Genomic DNA, 19563 nt, shown 5'->3' on the forward strand with positions numbered 1-19563 from the left:
CTACATTTAATCAATAGCATTCATTCATTCGTTCATTCATTCATTCATTAAATCATTCATTAATTCTATCATTAATTCGTTAATTTATTCATTAAATCATTAACTCATTCATTTATTTATTAATTCATTCTATCATTCATTTATTTGGAGGTTGTAAATTGTGCATATAACTTACCACAGCAAGGTTTCCCGAAGTCGAGCCTCACCAGCTGCACCATGTAAGGTTCCAGCAGGTTGACGTACCACCACGGCACCCGCTCCGCCTTGGTGAGGGTGCACGTGTCCGGGCTGAAGGCGGAAGCGGTGCTGCCGTCCAGCGCCCTCTGTGGCACCCCACCCTCTTCAGTGGACGCTTGCATTGGAGCCTTGCCTGCAGCGACGTTCAGTACTGAAAAAGAACAATTATATTGTAAAATATTGTATTTACAAAGTGTTCAGTGTGACAATCTATTTTTCATGTAACTTAAAATGGCAAACAAGCTGACTTCCCACCTTATGGAAAGTGGTAACCGTCGCCTATAGACATGAGCAGTACCATGAACATAACAGATTATACTCTTTCGTCCATGATACCCCCCATGAGTTACCATTCCTGAGGACTCAGATGTTATTTCTCTGTACCCAGTAAATTTACGCCTAAATATTGGTAAGGCAGGCGGGGTTACCATATCATTATTTTCCCATAAAAAAGCCATCTTTCTGTTCTAATCTGCATTTATTTATATAACTTTATTTCAACTAAAATGCACGTACACAATTTACTAAACAGTGTTTACTACACTAGGCTCGCAGGCCTGTATCGTAGAAGTCGGTGAGTGGCTAATTTAGTCCATATTTATTGCCATTTCCAGTCCGTTATACAATTTTATCATTTAGGTACAATTTTTAGTTTTGTTTTAGTACAATTAACATTATTTATACGCATGTTTTTGAAATAAAAACTTGGAATCTTGAATGCCAGTTAAAAGGAGAAATTTGCGAGTAAGACTCATGAACTATAAGTTGTCTAAGTAAAAAATATTACAAACAGACCTACCGTGACCAATGCTAGGTATCCATCTTTATTATTGAAATACGGAACCCTAAAAACGGGAATCCGTTTGCCGTGAACCTGCGCTGATCATTTCGACGACGTTGCAACGGTTATATTATATGGTTCACTCGCATCGAGAACTAGTTTCTACACGTGACTTCGTTTGTTCGCATTCGCTTCATTTACCATGTGAATTACTATGAACAGTTACAGTTGAGGAGAGCAATTTATGTGTCGCACTACATAGCTGTGCACGCGGAATCGAACGCGTGACCACAAAACAGGGCCGGCTTTAGATTGTCAGGGCAAATTTTTTGATTGTTCTTGTACAGAGATGCACTGATTCTGTTGCGCCTTTTTTTACATTACTTTTGCTCAGAGAGGTAAAAAAGTGTGCTCTCCCACTGAACACATTGTTCCAGTCTCTCATTGTGAGAGTGAACGTGTTCTATCAAGTGTTGCTGGCCTGCCCAACAATAGCATAATACGTGCCCCGAATCACGTACGTATTATGTACGTAGGCACATCAAATACCTAAGTCCGTAAAATGAGAGATTTTTAATATAACCTTTTTTTGTGCTTTGGTATGAAGAGATCTGTCTTACACGATAATTTCTATACGTGATATATACTTGTGAATTTTAAACTTTTTTATGTTTATATTCGACTTAGAATGGCAAACAAGCTGACGGCCCACCTCATGGAAAGTGGTAACCGTCGCCTATTGACATGAGCAGTACCGTGGACATAACAGAGTATACTGTTTCGCTCATGATACCCCCCATGCGTTACCATTCCTGAGGACTCAGGTGTTATTCCTCTGTACCCTGTAAATTCACGCCATATCCCACCCTTCAAACCGAAACACAGCCATGCAAACGCAACTGCTTCATGGTTGAAACACGAATGGGACAGAGGTACCCAAGCAAACGACTTTTGTACAAAGTCTCCCTCTGGTAAACTATTATTATGTAGACATATGAGATTTTATTTACTTCAATTAAACAAAGAGAGTATTGAAATTTTTCATTTACTTTCTTATAAATGATACTTAGGGAGATTTATTCAGACTGCCTGGCTTATGGAATTAATGGATGCCCCTTTATTCTAATTAAAATGAGTAATAAAATCTCCATAGTCATGGAGTTTACTGCAAATGTAGCGGATTATAACAGCATAGTTATACTACTAGTAGTTATATGTAATGAATAATATCGCTGCTAGTTCATAGAGCGTGAGTTACGAATTTGCATCCAATTTTCGAGCGGTCACTCCGAGTAACGACTGGTCACACGTCGATAATTCGAGTCACCGTTATGAACTATGCGGGTCTACCATAAAATGATATTCCGAAATTTCGGACTCAATTTCGTGTTTTTGTTTATACCAAAATCGGATCAATAAATGGAGTTTAACATTTCGTTCGTCATACATCCTATCGTAAAAGTCCAAAGGAACAATATTTTAATATTTCCAAACGGCATGTGTTATGTAATTTTAACGTCAAATTTGTGTTTCGTTTGGCTCCGAAATTTCGGAAAACATTTCATGGTAGACCCGCTGTATATGCCTTGACTTTCGAGAGAGAGAAAGATGCTATGTTATCTCGGATAGTGTTTTTTATATGAAAGTTATTACTATCCTCAGTTTTTTTTTTCAAAAATCATAAACATTACCTAATTACATTTCACATCTTATTGAGAACCCGATAACGAATGTTTCCTCCCACGAAGACTCAGGTTATGGAATGAGCTTCTTGCCGAGGTTTTCCCAAGAGACTACAGCATGGGGTTCTTCAAAAGGGGGCTAAAGAGGTTTCTTCAGGGTCAGCAACACGCGCGTAATACCCCTGGTATTGCAGATGTTCATAGGCTATGATAACCGCTTACCATCAGGTGGGCCGTATGCTTGTTTGCCATCTCAGTGGTATAAAGAAAAAAAGATATCGAATACTTGAGGACACAAGCCACAACACTCAAACTCGAGCCAGTTCAGAAAAGGACATTTCCTAACATGGTCTGGTCGGGAACTAAATTCGGGACCTCGTTTACGCAAAGCAACGTGTCCACCTTTGCGCTCACCTCTATATTACCTACATATATACTAGATGACTATGCTAATGCTGTTTTGCTCTTTGTAGACCATTTATCGAGATAAAAAACTATTATATCTTTCAAAATGGTCAAATAATTAATATACATTTACAAAATTTCATTAAAATAGGAAAAATAATACCGGAGATTAGCGTGGCCGAACATCGTGACATGAGTTTTTTATATATAATAAAATAAGAGCGCGGTCTCTCTGGAAACGAACGTGGTTGAACCCTGGTGAATTCGTCATGGTGGGCCGTAGAGGGTCGACCATGAAATGTTTTCCGAAATTTCGGGGCCGAAAAAAACACAAATTTGGTGTTAAATTTACAGATTTGATGTTAATTTGTTAGATATTGTTTAAAAATATATATATAATAATGTTAAAATATCGTTTCTTTGGACTTTTATGATAGGACGGACTGAGTTTTTATGACCCCGAATCATTAAGCTCCATTTACTTGATCGATTTCCGTACGAACAAAAAACACGAAATTAAGTTCGAAAATTTGAATTTTATTTCATAGTAGACCCTCTGACTCAATCTATCGTATATTGAAAGAATAGACAAAGTTCAGTTTCATTCCTTGGCCCAACATTAATGTTGGCTCTCAGAAATAAATTGACAATTGCCAATTTATTTGTATAATATTAGACAATTTACAAATGACTACATCACTACAAATAACGTAATGAACACCGAAATCAATCCATTAGATGGAGCTTAAAATTAAGTTCGTCATAAATCTTACCATAAAAGTCCAAAGGACTTATATTATAACATTATTAATAGTTTTCAAACAATTTGTATCATGTGATTTTAACATCAAATTTGTGTTTCGTTCGGTCTCGAAATTTCGGAAAAAAAATTATGGTAGGACCTCAGTGGGCCATGAAGTGTTTTCCGAAATTTTAGAGCCAAACGAAACACAAATGTGATGTTGTGATGTTAAAATTACATAATACATGCCGTTTGGAACTATTAAAAAATGTTAAAATATTGTTCCTTTGGACTTTTATGATAGGATGTATGACGAACGAAATGTTAAACTCCATTTATTGGTCCGATTTTGGTGTAAACAAAAACACGAAAATGAGTCCGAAATTTCAGCATTTTATTTCATGGTAGACCCGCTGATTACGAACATGTTTTAAAATTGTCACGCAAACATTGTTTAAAAAAAATGATTAACAGATCGAAACATTAAATCGATGAATCGATACCTTATTCGCGCTACTATTTGACAGCGCGCCGGTTATGGTCAGGTGAGTACGTCTGTTTACGTTGTCATTATGTTTTATTAAAACGAACAATAACGCTATACGCACTAGTAACCTAGTGACGAGTACAATTAAGCATATTACACCTACTTACAATGTTTGGAGATGCATCGTCTTAGCATAATTACATACATCTGATATTTTAAATTGTTTACAGCTTACCGAACATTAAGGTCATTTTCCGATCATACATATTTCGTAAGTGTATAAGTGAGTGCATGCATAAAACTTGCATATACACTGCATATGTTGTACACCAGAGGGAGGCAAATTGACTTTTTTTTATACAACTTAGAATGGCAAACAAGCTGACGGCCCACCTGATGGAAAGTGGTAACCGTCGCCTATAGACATGAGCAGTACCATGGACATAACAGAGTATACTGTTTCACCCATGATACCCCCATGCGTTACCATTCCTGAGGACTCAGGTGTTATTCTTCTGTACCCTGTAAATTCACGGCATATCCCAACCTTCAAATCACAGCTATGCAAACACAACTGCTTCACGGTTGAAACACGAATGGGACAGAGGTACCCAAGCAATCGACTTTTGTACAAAGTCTCCTTCTGTCTCATTCATAAAGACTAAAATCCTTTACAATTCTATTTTATTTATTACACTGTTTTATTTTCTGTCAATTTGAGAATTTAATAATAAATAATAGGTTTTTGTATTTTATGCACGAAAAATTATTAATTCACTGTTGCGCCACCTGCCCACTTCTATCTGTTCTCCTTTAACCAAAGGTTGTCTGTAAGAGATTGCCCTAGCGATAACACCGCCTTTTGTACCTTTATGTGTATATTTCAATCTGTATTTATGTTACTGTATTTCACTTGAATTATTCACTTGTCATTGTATATTTTTATTTATGGTGCAATAAAGAGTTAAATAAATAATAAATAAATAGGTTTATGACAGATTTAACGTTTTTTATAAACGTATATTATGAACCAGCGTTTGTACTGTGAGACAGTTTTCATTTGTCTATCGCCTTAGTAGCTTATGCAAACGTCATGAAATTTGGTACATTTGTATTATTTGGGATGAAAAAGGACGTAGGCTATCTTTTATCCATGTCAATTAATACGTCTCGGTCACGCGGACAAAGTCGTGAGTAAAAACTAGTTTTAAATAACATCCTAACTAAATATAAAAACATTCCGTGACATGGTGTTCTTTTAGGGTAACCATCGAATCGGTCAATCGAATTTAATGTATTTTTTTTTCAAACACTATTCCATCAAACACTATTTGTATCAGCTTGTGCAATCATGCTAAGAGGGAGGAAGGGATAGTTAGTAATGGGGAGGTTAGTCCCCATTGCTATCAATATACCCTATCAGGTCGACCGCCACGCAATTCCCCTTGGCAACTATCGTGACTAATTTATCGTTGAATTTGGCACGATGGGCTAACTGACCTGCCTTTTCATCCTCGCCTATCACTTCTCACTGGTACCCCGCCAGTGTATACCGATAGCGCAGGCGGGGTTACCATTCCATTATCATCCAGCAACAACAACATAGTCTACTCTTGCCCGCCGGATGATGTGTAGGTAGGCGAGGTAAGGGCCTCGAGGCTTACCCCACTACCCCGGCTTCAACTCCGGAGGCGACGACCTGCGGGTCACTGGGTTTCTTCAGCCGGCACACACTGATGGTCTGTGTATGCCGGCGTGGTGTCTTAATTCCTCAAGGCTTCTTTCTCCGCTCTTGAGGTATTTTTTTTATTATTATTAATTTTTTATCATCCATCAAATCATGCTAAGAAAGAGCCCACTAGATGGCGGTAGGGGGCATGACAACGTACAATTTGCGTCACTTTGATAATGATTCCGCGGCAAACACTCCCGAATGCTGGCGAGATGGAAAGTGAGGTTGGCAGACTGGAACGGGCAGGAAAACGCGGCGATCTCGACACGTACCGTAAGAGATGTGTGCAAACAAATTTGCGACGCGGAAATCTCGCCAAATCTGCACAACGTCACGGTGCGCGCCCCTGATTTTTGAGACGAAAATACACGCTAATAAGTAGTACAATTATTTAAGTTGAGCCGTGCTTTCGACATCGGCCGTGTGACCGCGATAAAAGTGGTGTGTGCCCTTGACGATTACAATAATCGTCGAGGCGTCAGTAAAGGGTGATTTATTTATTTTAAAGTTACTCACCACGCTTACAGTCTCCCAAAACGTGTACTGAGCCATAGGTTTATTTTACAAACTTTTTTTTTATACAACTTAGAATGGCAAACAAGCTGACGGCCCACCTCGTGGAAAGTGGTAACCGTCGCCTATAGACATGAGCAGTACCATGGACATAACAGAGTATACTGTTTCGCTCATAATACCCCTCATGCGTTGCCATTCCTGAGGACTCAGGTGTTATTCCTTTGTACCCTGTAAATTCACGCCATGTCCCACCCTTCAAACCGAAACACAGCCATGCAAACACAACTGCTTCACGGTTGAAACACGAATGGGACAGAGGTACCCAAGCAATCGACTTTTGTACAAAGTCACCTCTTTTAAACAACATTTAAAAAAATATATCTATTTTGTCATTAAATATATCAATATTTGGCTGCTGAGCAATCAGAGAATTGAGCAAAGAAATAGCCTGATAAGTGGGAGCAAACTGAGCTGATAGTTGAGACGAAAACAGGTCAATTAGCCCATCATGAATTCATCAGGAATTAACCATGATAGTTTCCAGCGGGGACCGGGTGGACCTGGTTATTAATCGATACATTTCTCTATTTTTTTTTATAAATTATAAACCGAGAAGGTTTATTTGATATTTTATTTGAGAAAATATCCAATCTTGCAACGTTAATCCAATCAAGCGATCCATGGAGTCACGTCTCTACCAGACCCATCACGTCCCATTGGGGGTCAACGGCACCACTGACTATTTCGCTATTCACACGGTTGAATATGACACTCAATATTTTTTTTTCTGGTTCCCAAAATTTACTTTTTTAAAATCATTATTTTCTCATTTGTGTGTACTCACCAGAGAAGGTAGGTAGCACTTTCGAAATATTCGGAAACTAGCTGATACCCGCGACTATGTCCACGTGGTATATGTTACTCCTGTTTAGTATGTATCTATGTATGTACCTACCTATTTATTATGTCTGGGAATACTGGACCAAAATTAACAAATGACGTGTCGTTCTCACTCTTTGTCTTAGGTCAAAATGACTTTACTTAAGTAGGTTGTGTACTAAGCTGTATAAGTTACTATAGTTTTTTAACTATCCCACGGGAACTCTTTAATTTTCCATTTTTAAAAGTATCTAAAAGGTTGACTGGGGAGATAAGGTATTACCATGCAAAGTTTCATTTAAATCGGTCAACCAGTTTCGGAGATAATATACAAACAAACAAAAAAACAATAAAATAAAATAAATCTGGATTTGTTCTATTTCACTTCTAACATCCCTTTGACTCGGTTTTTAACCTTTTTTTTTTCTACATACAGATATTCAATCTCTACAGTTTTATTATATGTTAGTATATGTATATATGTATGTGTTGTATATTGTTTATTAAATATTGTGTCATTCATTTTTAATCTATGGTATCTGTACAGTGGCAGATAGCTTTATCTTATTTATGTTTTTTTTATGCACTACTCTGTGCATTTTTAGTCTTAAGAAATTTTGTACTTTGAAATCTGTTGTTCGTTTTTTTGTGTGTTATTATAATAAAGTATTTCGTATGTGATTTTAAAGATTTATTCAAGATAAATAACAGTATGTATTTTATTAGTATATGTATAGGTTATATTCATACTGCAGTAAAGCAAGTATCAAAATTCTATTTATGTTTAAGTACATCGATCAGACAGAGCTAACTCGTGTACATGGAATTGTCTCAATTATGTTTCAGCTACTAGAAAGAAAGAAGAAAAAAAATGCCATCTTTCATACAGTTGATCTATGTAATGTTACCAATTTCTTTACATTTTGCACATTCGCTAAATGATGCCACCCTTTTCTTTCCCGCGGGTGTCGTAAGAGGCGACTAAGGGAGGGCGAGAGATGGGCAGCAGCGTCCCTCTTAAAACATTTCTAAAGCCGGACTGCGTTTGCCAATCAGCCTGTCAAGCGTGACAATTACTGGCAAAACCCCCCAAGGGTGATATGATGATAGATATAGAAAGAGATAGATACAATCGACACAGTTTATATTAAAACTAAGCGTCATTACTAAACGGAGGAAAATGCATCGATCCTATTAGAGTTCGTGATCAAATTCGGTATACACTTAGTTTTTAAAGAAGGAGGGCATATGTAGGTCTCAATTTATCAGAGACAATCAACGTATATGTTATATAGACAGAAGAAAAAACAACTATTCGGAAATGCTTTGCAAGTTTACGTCAATAAAAAATATTTCTTTCTATAACGTTCTCGGAGACAACATCGCAGGCAGAAGCCTACTTTTAAACTGGCTTATAAAGAGAGAAGGTTTTTGTTTTTATTTGTAATAGATAAACTCAAAAAATACTTTACCGATTATAATAATATACTGAATTAATTAAAAAAAAAAAATATCCAGTTAGATGCTAGGGCGTTACGTTAGTTTATTATAAATTTATATCTATGTACTTGTCTATGGTCGTACATACATTACGCGGGAAATGTCCGTAGAGGAGCAGGTGTGGCGAGGTGCGCGCGCATGTCGTGTCCATTGAAAACGAGAGTGGTTCTTTCTAACGAATCGTGCGTCGATTGTTCTTTCCAAGTCCGCGCGCTGTGACCTACATTCGCGCCATTTCTACGTACTTTTTTTTTATAAGAAATCACCTGCGGTTTTTTTTTTTGGGCGATTGAAAATTGCAACGATATTATTATAAACAGTTCAATAGAAACTAATAATAATAAACAAATAGTAATTGTTCGAATCATAAGACAGTCTATTGATGTTCAATATAAATAAATAATCTATTGAATGATTAGATAGATTTGTTACTAATTTCTTTTAGATAGAAATTATTTCTGTGATAATTAAAAATAACATGTTTAAATAACAGAGCTAGACAGATAGAGAAACAACATAAGTAACATAGACAAAATAATTATAATAGTTTTTGTTAATGGCATAAAAACAAAAATAAAATTCAAATTTCGAAGGCGATTAAATTTGTAAGATAAATCGATTTTGGAAGGTAACTATGTACGTGTGTAATAATATATTTACTAAAATTACAGTATATATTCACTGACATGTAAACAGAAACACGTGCAATACCGAATCGATTTCAGATAAAAAACAAATGGGACAATTCTTAGGTAGTATTCTTAGGCAGCCATTGAGGCGGACCGTTTGGCAGCAAACAAGTTACCTACCATGCGTAACGCAGGGCTGTCGACCATGAATACAGTAATATTAATAAATTATTATAAAAATCAAATAAATAGAATGGCTAATGTTTATAAAATTAACGAATAAATATTTATTTATTTGAATGTATATTAAATAATAATGTAGAATTTTGTTAAAATAAAAATACACTATATATTTGAGTAAATTAGGGTTAACATTTAAAGAATCGATTAAATATGACAAAAATCGATTCATAAATTGGCAGAAAAAAAGTTAATATAAAAAAATGAATAAAAAAAGGCTATAGAAATATAATCAAGATGTATGTACGTAATCTGTTTGAAAACCTATTACTGTGACATAATGTGTAAATTCTGAATAATATTTTTTTATAATACAAGGGGGCAAACGAGCATGCGGCTAGCCTGATGGTAAGTGACTTCCGCCGTCTATGTGCACTCGCAACACCAGAGGCATTGCAAGTGTTGCTCCCGGTTTTTTTAAAAAGGAATATGCTCTTTTCTTAAACGTTACGATGTCTTATCGGATCGGAAATACTGAATAATTAAAATCAAAAGAGATTTTTTTTTGGAAAAAAACATAATAAAATAAAATCGTTTATCAAATATGCCAAATATAAGAAGAATACAGACTATAATATTAAAATTCAGAAACTGTACCCGTTAAATTGGTCCTAATTGTCCATCACGCTTATCTCCTATTGGGGTAAGCAGAAACAATAGAACACAACGTAAATAAAGATAATAAGGTACATTATGCATCCTTTTTAAACAGTATCGTACCAGTTGGTCTAGACATTTTTTTTTTAATATTAAACACAGGCCGAAAATTTATAAAAAAAATATTGGGCCCCTCTTACTAATATTTAGTGTGAGCTCGAAATTTGTTGTCCGTTTTTAACTCGGGCTTTTTTAAAAACAATGTTACACAGACACTTCAGATGGAGTTGATGAAGTAACAAATTGGCACGTTCAGTCGATGAATCGCCGTGAGGCCCTAGGCATAGAGTGGCCCATTCCTTCCTTTTAATATTTGCATGCCTAATTATGGCGAAATATGAAGACTTATACTTATTGTAACATCTATACACTTACCATGTTTCTTGTAAATAAATAAATAAGGTGTCGTAAGAGGCGACTAAGGGAACTCGATGATCGAGGGAGGGGCAGTAACGTCCCTCTTAAAACATCACAAAAGCCCAACTGCGATTGCCAACCCGCCTGCCAAACATGGCAACTACTGGCAATACTCGCCTTATGGGGATGGCTTATGTTCAGCAGTGGACAGTTAATGGCTGATATTTTTTTATTTATTTATTCATTAGTACAAATATGTGTACATGGCGGACTTAATGCTAAAAGCGTTCTCTCCCAGTCAACCATAGGGAAGTGTGATATAATTATTTATCAATTCATGGTTTGTATTGCTAGTAGTCATGATCTTGTTAGTAATGTGGACTACCAGTCCTATTGCTAGCAATATGCCCAACCAGGTCGACCTCTACGAGGTCCCTCCTAGAAACCATCGTGTTAAATTCCAGGTGAATTCATCACGATGGGTTGGTCTGCCTTTTCATTCTCATCATCATTCTTTTCATCGCTCACTGGTGCCCCGCCAGTGTATACCGTTAGCGTTATCGGGTCAATGATTCGTTTATTTTCTTTAATGGGTGAAGGTGGTATGGTAACCCCGCCTGCGTTATCGGTACACGCTAGCGGGGCACCAGTGAAGGTGACAGGTGTGGATGAAAGTAGGTCAGTTGGCTCATAGTGACCGATTGAATAAGAATTAACCACTATGGTTTCTAGAGGGAACCGCGTGGAGGTCGACCTAATAGTAAATATTGCTAGCAATGTGACTGTTAAATCTCTACTGACAATCCCTTTCCCCCATGGCTCGTTTGTTTATATTTTCATTAAGTTATTTAACTTTATTGGGACATACTTCAACATCGGCATAATTTTTCGCATTAGTAATAATACTAAGATGTGTAGGAATCCTGTAGTTAGATGTACAGCCGCTCATGATTAAGGGTCACGATTTGATCCCGCAACTAGTCGATTTAATTACACGTAAGCGAAACCGGTAGTTGTTGCATGAAAATGGGTCGACGTGCAACGGCTTAGCTGACGCCATATGCGAATATAAGATATTGCATTGAAATATATCGAAGATGGTCGTGTATCCGAGCCCTCGTCAGCCCTAAGGGTAACGGTGTATCAGTGTGCCACTTGTAACGGTGACCACCGGCTCCCATAATGTACTTACACGTAATCGATAGCGTTCACGAGCGATTCACCTGTAGATAGGCGTTTAGTTATGCCATACAACTTTCTCTATTATTCTCACAAATAATAACTCGACTATAGTCACGTATTTAAATTCGAATTTTGAAATTGACATTTTAACCGTGTCCATAGACTTGTTTTTGTGCTTTTATATTCTACAATAAAAAAATAAAAAAAAACATTAGAAAATGAGATCAAATATTTCCTCTCACTCGCTCACTTTTTATATGAATACGTTTTAACCTAAATATTTCACTATTTCGTACGATTTTTTAAAACATTGTTTTCTTTTTCTCAATTTCATTTCAACCTCGTCTTGAGAATTAAAAAAAGACATAAATAGATTTAGCCTAATACGTGTCAGCTACACGTTTTATCGTTATGTACTTTTTTTTCTTTTTTTTTAATATTTTAAGGGCTTTTACCTTCTTCAGGTATATCAGTCCTATTGTACCCTGAACTGATTTCTCAAACAAAACTTTATCTACCTTCCCTAGACGCGGAAAGAGAAGAATTAATGGACATCAATAATTTACAGAGTTGTTCAAAAATTTCTGGTTTAAGTTCAGCTAACATAGTTTGAACAAGACCAACATTCAAATTATTTAAGTTAAAGTGGCGCATGAATTCTTCTCTTTCCTTCGTTTTGATACGACACTCTAATAGAATATGATGCACATATATACATTGGACAATAGATTTTCATTTATATAAATAGTTTTTACTTATGTGTTATTTTATCAACTTAGATTATATAGATATAAAGTAAAATAAAAAATAAAATAATAAATAGATAAGAGCAGCAATAGAGAAAAACGGGTCAACTTTTTGTCAGCTAATTGTCAAATTAGCTGATTCTTTTCTTATCAGTGTCCTATATACTTACGCATAAAATGTATCTTGACGTATTATTTAATAAATAACATGAGTGTTTACGCATTAAAAATATGCAGACATTATAAGACAAAATAAAATAATAAATAGAAATTAACAAAGGAATCACTTATAAATATTTATACGCAAAATTGTATGAAAAAGTTGAGCCGCTTTTTTCGAAGTATTTCTATGGAGACAGTCTATTTTTATATAACTTAAGTCTAAATTTCAAATATTAAATTTCCATATTTAATTTCTAGTATTTCTATTGATTACTAATTAGGCACACAATCGACAACCCTGAAGGTAACGGCGCAACCACTTTGCGTCTCTTACACACGTAAGGTAACGGTGACGACCGGCTGTCGACCACCATACACATTCCATGGTGTTTAATAATAAAACGCCATGATCTCAAAATACATATAGGGTTCACACAATTCATCCCCTGATTGTACATTCTGCAAGAAATGATTTTTTTTATACAACTTAGAATGACAAACAAGCTGACGATCCACCTGATGGAAAGTGGTAACCGTCGCCTATAGACTTGAGCAGTACCATGAACATAACAGAGTATACTCTTTCGCCCATGATACCCCCATGCGTTGCCATTCCTGAGGACTCAGGTGTTATTCCTCTGTACCCTGTAAATTCACGCCATAAATGAATGAATGAATGAGTATACTGTATTTGCATTATACAATATAGGAAATAAGCAAGACAATTTACAAACACAACGATACAATGGTATAAGTACAGTAAGGCGGTCTTATTGCTGAGAGCAATCTTTTTAAGACAACCTTAGGGCGATGGACTAATTGATGTACAAGTAGGTATGATACTATTGTATAATTTTTCATCGTGCCTCCCACCAAATTGTTTATAATTACTCCTCTCCATCCAAAGGTTGCCTGGAAGAGATCGCTCTTAGCGATGTCGTCCATTGTTTTCTCATTGTGATTATTTCTTGTAATTGTTTATATTTATAATAAGTTTACTATTGTAATCTTTTGGAGGAAACAATAAAGAGTATCTATCTATCTATCTATCTAATTAAGAAAGTACCTTAATCAAATTTATTATAGCCGGAAATTGCTCGATAATCAGGCGCTGACTACTTGGAAATTAAAATTACTATTATGAATTATTTATATTTATTGCTATTCTATCAGAGGGATTCTATAAGGGAAGGAGAGGCTAAAGTAAGGCAAAAGGTGGGGGGAAGGGATTGTTAGTAATGCCGACTATCAGTTTCGTTGCTAGGAATGTACCCTATCAGGTCGATCTCCAAGTGGTTCCCCCTGGAAACCATCGTGCTGGATTCCAAATGTATTCGATACGAGGGGTTAATTGGCCTGGTTTTTCATTCCCATCTATTGCCATGTATCACTAGTACCCGGTCAGCGTATATCTTTAGGCGAGGTTACCATTCCATTGTCATCCATTAAAAAAATGCCAAAAGATTTTGTTTTCGCTACTTTAGTATGGCAAAAGGAAGTGAAATTCGAAAAAACAATACTAATTATAAATGACTGGTTAAAAGTCTTGTACAACTTATCGATTTGAATAAAAAAAAATATATATTTGACGTTTGAGTAAAAATCATAATAGCATCTGGCAATCCTGCGTAGATTATATCTTATCATAGAATCTGTGCATGACTAAACATAAGACACCAGCTAAATATTTCATTTATAGTGTCATTGTTTTACCGTCAAAATAATACACGATGTCCCATTTTGGAATCACCACAATGGGGATGCATGACTGTACATTAATTTATAGGAAACCAGTCCCATAAGAGTTGCGAGTCGTTCTAGAAACAATACGTTTATTTGTACGAGCTTGTCACGCTGTTTATATGGAAGTTGTTTAGTATTCGGCACGTGCACCTTTGATTGGATTGCCACAGTGGCACACTGACCCCTCGGGTCACCGACCCAGTGGACGGATGCGAAGTGGGTGAATTTATTTATTAGAAAATTGTCGCCATTTATGGATACGTGTGTAATATATTTGTAAAAAAAAGTAAACTCTTTAACTAGGTGACACGTGACAATTTCCGCGCTATCTCTCCATTCATATTTTTTCATGGACGCTAATGGAACAAAAACTCAGCTCGCTTTAAGCTTACAAGCTACCAGTGCTATAAATTGATGACATAATGAAATGGTAACCCCGCCTGCGCTAACGGTGGACGATGGCGGGGCACCAGTGAGGGATGATAGGTGAGAATGAAAAGGTAGGTCAGTTAGCCCCTCGTGATGAATACACCTAGAATTTGGCACGGTGGTTTCCAGGAGGGACCACGTGGAGGCCTACCTGATAGGGTACTATTATTTATTTATTTATTTATTTACACTGTTGCACCAAGTAAAAAGAGAAATAACAAATACAGTAAATATTAATGAGAAGTGATACAAAAGGCGGCCTTATCGCTAAGCAATCACTTCCAGACAACCTTTGGGTAGAGGACATTGAGAAAAAGACAAAAAAAAAGAGAAAAAGACAAAGCCATTCTTTTATCATCTATTAAAAAAAACCTCAAAAACAACAGTACATTTCTGTTATAATAATATACATAACTTCAATGGCTGGACACAGCTAGATCTGTAAATCTATTATCGTCACCATCTCGACTATTAATCGTCCGCTGGATCTATGGATATACCTACATAAATACACCATTCCGTTCATATCGTAATAAATTCGTACTCAATTTGTCAGTCACGCGAAGTCATCAATGATCGAATAAGTACAAAGATATAAAACTGTAGTGGAACGTTCGTGTAATCTTTACTAATAATATAAATGTGAAAGTGAGTTTGTTTGTTGCGTCTTGGCGCCTTAACGGCTCGGGTATACCATATAAAGTTTGGTAGGTCATTTAAGACTGAGAAGGATATAGGCCGCTTTTTAAACCGATCACGTGGAGGAAGCCTAGGTTAATAACTAGTGTATTTTTTAAGCGAATTAATAAGTAGAATTGCTTCGTTATAATTATGGTAGTAGATAACTTGTTTAGATTTTACGGGATTGACCAGAGGGAGACTTTGTACAAAAGTCGATTGCTTGAGTACCTCTGTCCCATTCGTGTTTCAACCGTGAAGCAATTGTGTTTGCATGGCTGTGTTTCGGTTTGAAAGGTGGGATATGGCGTGAATTTACTGGGTACGGAGGAATAACACCTGAGTCCTTAAGAATGGCAACGCATGGGGGGTATCATGGGCGAAACAGTATACTCTGTTATGTCCATGGTACTGCTCATGTCTATAGGCGACGTTTACCACTTTCCATCAGGTGGGCCGACAGCTTGTTTGCCATTCTAAGTAGTATAAAAGAAAAAAAAACAAATTGACATGTTTAAAAACAAAATATTCTAAATTAAACATAGATTAAAAAAAGACTAGTTTATAATATAATTGTAAATAATTTGTGTCTGTATATTTATTTATTTCTTATTGTATTACATAATGTGGTTGGTAGACAAAATAACTTCAAGTATGAACCCTGTTGAGCACAGCAAGTACGAGAGAGAATAAACTTTTTTTTACTTTAGAAACAGTCCATGAGTTTGTTACAATATTATGTTGGTCTTATTCAAACTATGTTAGCTGAACTTAAACCAGAAATTTTTGAACATCTCTGTAAATTATTGATGCCCATTAATTCTTCTCTTTCCGCGTCTAGGGAAGGTAGATAAAGTTTTGTTGGAGAAATCAGTTCAGGGTACAATAGGACTGATATACCTGAAGAAGGTAAAAGCCCTTAAAATATCAAAAAAAAAAAAAATCTAATAATTAAAATCGTTTCACAATACGTACGTATATTCTGTATTATTATTATTCATTATTTAAGTATTGATGTGTGTCTATTCATTTTTTATTTGCAATTAGTATAATATTATTATGGTATATTTATTTATTTAAACTTTAATGCACAGTAAAATTCTATGTACATATGGCGGACTTAACACCGGACGGTGTTCTCTACCAGTCAACCATTGGGCAAACAGAGAAATAAATATATTCTATAGTTTAAAATTATTCATATTTACATTGTAAAATAAAAAATAATTGTCTTAAATAATTATCAATTTAAAATTAATTATTTGTTTTATAGATAACAAAATAAATTCTGTTTGTCATTCAAATATTCGTTAGTAGCATAGTAACATTTAGTAATTAATAACTTTCTAAGATTTCTTATAAAAATATTGTCATTTACTTCATTTCTTTTAAGTGAATCTGGAAATTTGTCAAAGGGGTCAGCGGAATGCATAGCCAGCAAAGATGACGGGAGGAGCAGTCTATCTCTGTGTCATAAATTATATTTTATGCATGTTTCTTTGCGTGTTTTAAAATGACACTTTATGAAAAACCAAACCTTGTCGAAGTGGCTCTTACAAAAGTGTTTCTACACGGTAAGAGAATTTATTGATTATAAATGTGATATAAATAAATAGATACTCTTAATTATTTCCTCCATAAGACTATATAGATATAATAGTAAACTTGTTATAAATACAAACAATTACAAGGTAATATTACACTGAGAAAACAATTGGCGACCTTATCGCTAAAAGCGATCTCTTCCAGGCAACCTTTGGATGGAGAGGAGTAATTATAAACAGTTTGATTGGAGGCACGATGAAAAATTCCGTTAATTCTAAATAAGATTAGTAAGGGCAGTATCCATTTGATATCTATATATCCGTGTCGCGGTCGCCGCCGCCTCGCCGGCCCAGTTTCCTGCACAATGACACCTGCGCGATGCGCGCGCGCACGCCGCCTGCCCACCTGTCGCCGCGCCACACCGCCGCAATGTTATAAACACAACAATTAAAACACCACTATGGACCGACATCGCTTACCGTTATCGCACGGGATAAGGCATAAACGAACAGCGTGAATAGATAATAGTTCCAATGGTAGGAACAACTGCAGCAGACGATAAATACCCTAAAGATACCACCCAGTATTTACCATCAATAACAGAAAGCCGTAATCCTAAATACATAACGAATTGTCAGGAAGTTTTTGCAAATTGGACTAGAAGTTCCTGGTACATCTACAGGTTTTTTTGTTTTAATGGATGATAATGGAATGGTAACCTCACCCGCGTTATCGGTATTCACCGGCGGGGCACCAGTGAAGGATGAAGTAGGTCAGTAAGCCCATCGTGACGAATTCAACAAAAATTGTTCACGATGGTTTCCAGGGGGAACCACGTGGAGGTCGACCTAATAAGGCATATTGCTAGCAATGGGGCTGTCAAACTCCATTGCTAACAATCCCTTTCCCCCCTACATTTACAGGTTAACATAATATTACAAGACAAATAACATTTATACAAAAAACATACGAGTAGCACACAGTTATGCACTTGGCTTAGACCCGTGTACACCTGTAAAACCTGTTTTATGCCGTGATATCGTAAATTTAAAATATAATAATAATAATGAAAGTTAATTATTTTAAAGTGAATTATATGTGTATAAAATGTAGCATTATGCCCAGCACATTAGTGTCTTGACTAGGCATAGCCTGTATCTTAGACACCAATGCCTTTAATTAGATAGAGTACTTTCGTGCAGTTTCTCTATATTACAATAGATATACAATGGGGGGAAATAGATTGTTAGTAATGGAGACTGAGAATCCTTTTGCTAGCAATATACCCAACCAGGTCAACCTCCTCGCCGTTCTCCCTGGAAACTATCATGGTTAATTCCTGATGAATTCATCATGATGGGCTAACTGGCCTGTTTTCATTCTCATCTATCACCCTTCACTGGTGCTCCGTCAGCGTATCCCGTTAGCGCAGGCGGGGTTACCATACCATTTTCATCCATCAAAAAAAAAACCCGCCAAGAAGGAGGCTATGTTATGTTAATTGCAATGCAATTTGATATCAATATATTATTTAGTAGTTAGTACCGGTAACCAGTGCGTGTTGCCAATGAGGACTTACAGGACCGAAACTTGGTCCTACACGATTACCCGTATGGAAAAAGCTACAAGTTACTCAGCAGGCTACGGAGAGGGCTATGCTCGGAGTCTCTTTGCGTGATCCAATCCAAAACGAGGATATCCGTAAAAAAACCAAAATCACCGACATAGCCCGAAGGATAAGCAAGCTGAAGTGGCAATGGGCTGGTGTAATTTACAGGGTACAGAGGAATAACACCTGACTCCTCAGGAATGGCAACGCATGGGGGGTATCATGGGCGAAACAGTATACTCTGTTATGTCCGTGGTACTGCTCATGTCTATAGGCGACGGTTACCACCTTCCATCAGGTGGACCGTCAGCTTGTTTGCCATTCTAAGTTGTATAAAAAAAAAACCTAAATAAATACACTGGGCGCGCAAACAAAGTCGCAGGTTAAAGCTAGCTACTACTTACAAAGCTGTCTGCTACCGAGCGAAAGAAGTCACTAGCACTGCTAGAATAACTAAAAAGGTCGTCTATGCAAATTAAGGAAAAATTACAGACTAAATTTAGATTCTAAGAGTCATTTAACCTCTTTTTTCTTTTAGAAAAAAAAAATATGCTAACCACCAGACCAAGAACATAAGTGAGACATTATTTGCCGTGGAGCGTAAAAGTACGTAACTATAGGTGAT

General features: G+C 36.3%; 1 protein-coding gene across 3 annotated transcripts in view; it reads right to left on the minus strand.

Moving 5' to 3' along the window:
* The window catches only part of LOC113517669 (CUB and sushi domain-containing protein 3), a 105670-nt gene that overhangs the window by 31489 nt on the left and 54618 nt on the right, over nt 1-19563 (minus strand). For all 3 annotated transcript variants that reach the window (XM_052895414.1, XM_052895413.1, XM_052895412.1), the window contains exon 3: nt 176-388. In XM_052895414.1, coding sequence (XP_052751374.1) covers nt 176-388 — 213 coding nt within the window. The remainder of the gene's footprint in view (nt 1-175; nt 389-19563) is intronic.

This window comes from Galleria mellonella, unplaced genomic scaffold (genome assembly GCF_026898425.1).
Source record: "Galleria mellonella isolate WM207_F2 unplaced genomic scaffold, CSIRO_AGI_GalMel_v1 utg28, whole genome shotgun sequence".
Lineage (NCBI taxonomy): Eukaryota > Metazoa > Arthropoda > Insecta > Lepidoptera > Pyralidae > Galleria > Galleria mellonella.